The 6,000-nt window shown below is 42.4% G+C and overlaps 1 protein-coding gene across 4 annotated transcripts in view; it reads right to left on the reverse strand.

The window, feature by feature from the left end:
- Positions 1 to 6,000, reverse strand: part of Arid5b (AT-rich interaction domain 5B) — a 180,190-nt gene extending 174,190 nt beyond the window's left edge. The window contains exons 1-2 of one of the 4 annotated variants that reach the window (XM_021732467.3): positions 5,611 to 6,000; positions 4,913 to 5,167 (exon numbers count right to left, since the gene is read on the reverse strand). In XM_021732467.3, coding sequence (XP_021588142.1) covers positions 4,913 to 5,167; positions 5,611 to 5,631 — 276 coding nt within the window. In that variant the 5' untranslated portion in view covers positions 5,632 to 6,000. Of the gene's footprint in view, positions 1 to 3,661; positions 3,856 to 3,938; positions 4,063 to 4,912; positions 5,168 to 5,610 lie in introns of those variants that run through there. The other 3 variants (XM_005334310.5, XM_040273649.2, XM_040273647.2) reach the window with 3 other exon arrangements.

The following is a 6,000-nucleotide window of genomic DNA, read 5'->3' on the forward strand; positions in this document are numbered from 1 at the left end:
AAAAATCAGTTTATACATTCAGACCAAAGCTTAGGGACTATCCAAAAAGATCAAGACCAAGACATCACTTTCTGGATTCCAAAATGTGTCTGCCTAACCCCATACATGATCAAATTATGCAATCTTTTAAAAAAATCTTGCCAATCCAGTTGACAGCATACTTCAATAGCAAAATGTAAATCCTTAAGAAGTCTTTTATTTTGAGGACACAACTAAATGCAATAAACAGATGATAGCCTGAGCTGAAGGGACATGTTCTAGCAAACATGGATGGCTACATGTTCTAGCAAACTAACCCAGGTACCAACCCCTCATACAGAAAAGATTTTTTCAGTAAGATCCACTTTAGTGATCTCAAACTTCCATGAGAACAAAAATACTAATATTAATGGTAATGATAGCAATCAATCATTATCAAAGTATCTACCATGGGTCAACTTTAATTGTACACACTTTACATGTATAAACTCATTTAATCTTTTAAAGATTCCTAAGAAATAAGTACTATATTTCCATTTTACAGATGGAAAAACTAAGGCACAGAGAGTTCAGAACTTGCCCAAGATAATACAGCTAAGAGGAGCTGTTTAAGATGTTTAAAAGTTTGAATTTGAACCTAACTTCAAAGATTTTAATTGAATTAATTGCAATAGGGGCCCCAGAATATGTACTTTTGACATTTTTTAACTGGATGATGAGTCTTATGACAGCTAAATAGTGTTACAAATCCTGAATGCATGTTGGAATCCAAAACACCGAGGTCTGCTTGATCTTAACTGTCTGACATCAAGACTTCAGGCATCCATATTCAATGTTGCAAGTTATTAGCAGACCTGCATGCAAAACTCATGCCATGGATGGTCAGGCTCAAATCCAAGCCTGCACATCACCTATTTTAAGAGGGTACACTGCCAATAGATTAAGCACTTGGCAATCTGAAAATGAATGTAATCAGAAGTTACCCAGTAACAGAACCAATTACCCGCCTACTTTGCCATTTTCCTGCTCTGAAGAGCTACTGGCTGAATGTGGCAATTGTGGGTAATTACTAAAGACACTTAACTCCTTGCACATGGCCCTGCTATTCACTTTCATGGTAATTTAAGACAGTATCATGATTAGGTCCAAGGACCTCAACAGACTCAAGTTATTATGCTTTGCTATTGTTTTTAAAGGCAAGAATATCTAGAACAAAGGCCACTATAATTAGAACTCCTTTCTATTTATGTAAGCACTTTTCAATATATAAAGCACTTCTACCCATAGAATACCTCTTGGTCCTCACAATAATCCACAGTCATCCTTACTATATGTTCCCATTTTGTAGCTGGAAAATAAAGGCTCAAAGTACTTATGATTATTCAAGGTCAAACAAATAGTAAGTTACAGAATCAAAGTGTTTCTTTTTGGAACACTTCCCCCCCCCCCCAGACCAGTTGCCAGCAATGGAAATGTATCAAGGCAGCAGTGTATATAAGCATGCAGATCATCACTATCATTATTAAATAAATAACCAATTATTAATGCTTATAATAATAATTAAAATATAACTGTTCCTGTTATAAAATGCTGGCTAGAATTAGCTAAACTTATAGAATAAGAATGGTTTTACTACCTAAATATCTGGTGACCTCTGGCAAAGTTAATTGAGTTATCATGGTTCTAAAAGGTACGAGGGACTGAACACATAGGTTTCATTGGGGTAAAGCAACCATAAAGTTGGGCTCCAGACTAGCAACCTTTGACAAACCACATAATCTTTCTAAGTTTAAACCCCCATCTATAAAATGGGTATACAAAGTCCTGTCTTCCTCAGCCTCATACAATGATTGCAAGGATCAATGAGAAAATATTCCAAAAAAAGCCCTCTGCAAATCATAGCAAATCACACAGGGACGCTATTTCTAAACTTGCACAATGATCATTTTCCTGCTTTTAGAACTGACGTCTTTACATTTCAAGAAATCACATAAAGGCAGAATGATTCTCTTAAACCAAAAAAGCATGCTGAGTTCTGGACGTCCTTTTGAGATGGATGCTGATGTCAGCTCAATCAAGAAATTATTAACCTCCATTTGGTTACTTAAAATAAACTGTACTAGCTGATTAAATGTGCTGAACATTTTCTCCAAGTAAGAGTGCCTATCACCAAGAAACCTTTTTCTTTTAGTTACAGGCTGCAAATGGCAAACGCATCATTCAAAACTATTTAAAATCAATAATAAAAATCACTTCAATGTATATAAACAAGTAAATGGAGTAAGTGAAAACAAAGCAAATTTCTTAATGAGAGGGCCCTGTTGCCCCCTCTAGGTGCCAGCAGTAAATGCTGGTTTCTTTGACTCTCCTCCAGAGGAGACTGCTGCTGCTATTCTCCTAATGAATGACTAACTTAGGCCAGGGGGGAAATGACATCACCAGGGTGGAAAACCAATCTGCATTGGGAAACTTTCTACCTGCTTTACATTTGTCATAATTATTTTGCACAATGCAGTCGGCATTTGCATAATTTTGAGGCGTGTCATTATCTCAATTGAAAATTGTTTTAATATGGCTGAATAATTCACAATGACATCAGCCAAAGTCCTAATGAAATATACAAGTATAATCATACAGCTAATTACCAGCCGTGTTAGCATTAAAAAAACAAATCATGCATAATATTAGAGGATGTATATGCAGCTGAGAATTATAAATAGAGCCATCTCCCTCCACAAACCCCCTAGAGTTTACTTTTAAATGGTAAGATTAATTTTCTCAGGTATGGCTCATATAACAGAGACGAAATGCACAGATCATTACAATGGTTCGCTTTCAATTCCCCATAATGAACAATTAAAAAGAAATCGTGTATTTAAAAATATATCTATTCACCGACAAGAGTTCCAGCAGATGCACTTTGGCAAATGTGGCTTTTATTCTTAAATCAGAATTCGTATCTAATTATACCAACAGAAATTTAAAATGTACCAAGTGGGGTCAATTAGGGGTCTTTAAAAATATTCTATTTTCACGCCCCCCCCCAAAAAAAAATGAGGGCCACAAAATATCCCATAAAACACTGAATAATTTCCTCCTGGGTTTAGTCAGAAGTCTATTAGGCACCAGCTCTTTTCTGGATATTTAATCCTTCCTTTTTCCAGATCACAGGCCATGTTGAAGTAATAAATTTGAAAAGCAAATAATAAGAAATCAGGAGGGGGAGGGGGAGGAAGACAGCTGCGCAGCAAAGTTGGGTCGGGGGAGGGGCCGAGCGAGACCTTGGGAGGGGGAAAGAGCTCAACCTGTTGGTAGGTTGCAGGATTTTTCACAGTATTTCCAAACAACACCTTTGTAAAATTGCAGGCGGACGTAGGGAAATAAGAACGTTAAAACCCAAAGCTGCGGGGGGGAGGGCGGGGGAGGAGTGTATGCGGGGGAGGAGGGAGGGGCTTACTTCGGAAAAGCAGATTGGAGTGCAAACGTTTTGACTAACTCAAGTAATTAACCGACATAGACCACTGTTGGGTAATTCGATCCTGAGGAGAGGGAGTGAGCTGGCGATGCCAAAAGTACAATCAACTCTATCAGATCCAGAAATTCTGGAAGGATTGGCATCTTGGAGACCCGGGATGAGTTAAACGGGGCATCATTCATTTAACAAAAAGATCCTTAGACCTACCTCGAAAGCTCCACAGCCTGGCACAGAGCTAGCTGCCCTCAAAAGTCTCAGTTTGATTGCCCTCCTCTCGCTTTGGCCACACAAAGCCTTGCCAAGTGGCCGGGCGCCCTCCCTCCCCGCCGCGCCGTGGGCACAGACTCCCCAAAATAGTTCCCGGTAGGTACCATGGCGCTAAGGTCGGCCAGCTGACTAGGGGAGTCCGCAGAACTGCGGTCACACATAAATGACAGAGCCGAAGGGAGGCGGCCGCCCCGGCGCCCGGTGACTGCGGGCTCACCTCCGGCGTCCTCCCGGGAGCGCGGCGAGCGCCCCCGCGGCCGCCCAGAAACGTGCCGGGAAGGCTCGGTCCCTCCCTGGGAGCGCTGTCTGGGCACGGAGGGCGCTGGACCCGCAGGGCCAGTGGGCGAGTTCACACCCCTCTGCCCTCCCTCCTGTCCCCCGCCCGGTTCCACACACCCCCAAAGATCGCGCTGGAAGACGTCCACTTTGCGTGGAGTAATTGAAAACTAGAACATCAAATGGCTTGTCGGGGCGGGGGGGGGCGGCGGGGGGAGTGGGCGAGAGATAGTTGTTAATGCTTAACGTGTTTGTGCCGGTTACACGACCGCTTTGAAATCCGCCCGGGCAGATCTGCAAGTTATTTGAATGTATTATTCCAGTACCTGTCATTTATCACTTTATTCAACACGTCTTTGCCAACTCAATAGCTTTTGATCTCATTCTGCCTCCATTTCGTAATTTCCGCCCTCTTAAACATATCAAATACTTACTTAAAAAAAAAAACGTGAACAATATCGAAACCCACCGAAAGAAATCCACCCAGCCCCGACCAAGCTAGACACGAAGGTAGATTTTCAAAAGGCAAAAAATATTAAAAGCATGTGATGTTCAAGCGGCAGTTAGCAGAAGAGCGATCTCTCTCTCTCTCTCTCTCTCTCTCTCTCTCTCTCTCACACACACACACACACACACACACACACACACACACACATCCTTGAACAAAACCCTTCTCGAACAAGTTATTTGATCTTGACTAAAATCAGCAGTTGGATCCTCTTTGTAAAGCTGACAGCCAAACTCTGACAATGGCAAAATACTCGAGCCCCAGCTAGTGGCGCTACCCCTTTAAAAAAGGAGTGGATCCTGCTCGCCTGCAGAAGTGAATACAGTATTTTCAAGCTTGCCCTGTAATAAGCATTACTAGGGGAAAAAATAATAAAGAAAGAAGAGAGGGAGAGATAGGTTTACCACCTCGCCATGGTCGCTATTTCTGCCCTGGGGTGTGTCTTCGGGGAGGAAATAAAGTTTAGAGCTGGATAAAAGTTGCCGGCTGGTCCTTTCTTCCCACAACAGCTGGAGCTCCGCTATGCAAATCGGATCCTTTGGCGTACATCTTACAAAGAAAAAGTCGCCAAGGGACAAAATTCTTGGTTTGCCTTCAAGGTGGAATTGAAAAGCCTTGTAGAAAATGTAAGGTCCGTGCAAACCACACGGTGAGCCGACCCACTGCAGGGGGGAAAAAAAGCACCAAATAAATAATGTAGCCATCAGAACACAAACATCTATTCCCAGACACATTTACACACAGACATCCCCACTCTTAATACAGACGAGCCCACAGATATAACGCTGGGTGGAAAAAAAAAATCATAGAGCCCACAAATTTTCTGCCTCCCTTAAAAAAAAAAAAAAACCCTCCACCACCCCCCTCCCGCCCGCCACCCCTTCCCACCTCCCCATCTGAGGCGGTAAAATCACATTATGTATGTATGATCAGTGCAGGGATTTTTTTTTTAAAACAATAAAAATGATTTGGGGGGGATGCAGAGGGTAAAAGTTTGGTGAAAAGTTTGTGGGGGGTGTGGGTGGGTGCAGAGGTGTGGGTGAGCTGGAGGGCTGGGGGGTGCCGGGGGATACCGGGATCGGAGGAGCGGAGGAGAGCGAAATACCTGGAGTGAGTTGGGCTCCATCTCGACGTTCTGAATTGATTGAACTCAACATTCTCTCCAAACTTGTTGGCGTGAATGGATTGCATCAGGTCCTGGCAGGGAAAAACATTCTCTGCCTTCAGCCGGCGTAATGTCTCAATATAAAATTGAGCTCTTGCCTCCCCTTGAGCACCAAAATAATTTAAAATATGTCCTAATATTTCTCTGACGACTCAATTTTCAGCTCCTGTCAAAACTATGTGGGTTTCCTTCCAAATATGGGTTGATCAAATTCATAATCGGGAGAAAGGCTCTGTCCGATCTCGGCGGGAAGCGAAGTGATCAAGGCAAAAAACCAGATGGGAAGATTTGTAAAAATAAAATCCACGCTTAAACTGTGTGAAGACGAGA

This window comes from Ictidomys tridecemlineatus, chromosome 1, assembly GCF_052094955.1.
Source record: "Ictidomys tridecemlineatus isolate mIctTri1 chromosome 1, mIctTri1.hap1, whole genome shotgun sequence".
In the NCBI taxonomy this organism is placed as follows: domain Eukaryota; kingdom Metazoa; phylum Chordata; class Mammalia; order Rodentia; family Sciuridae; genus Ictidomys; species Ictidomys tridecemlineatus.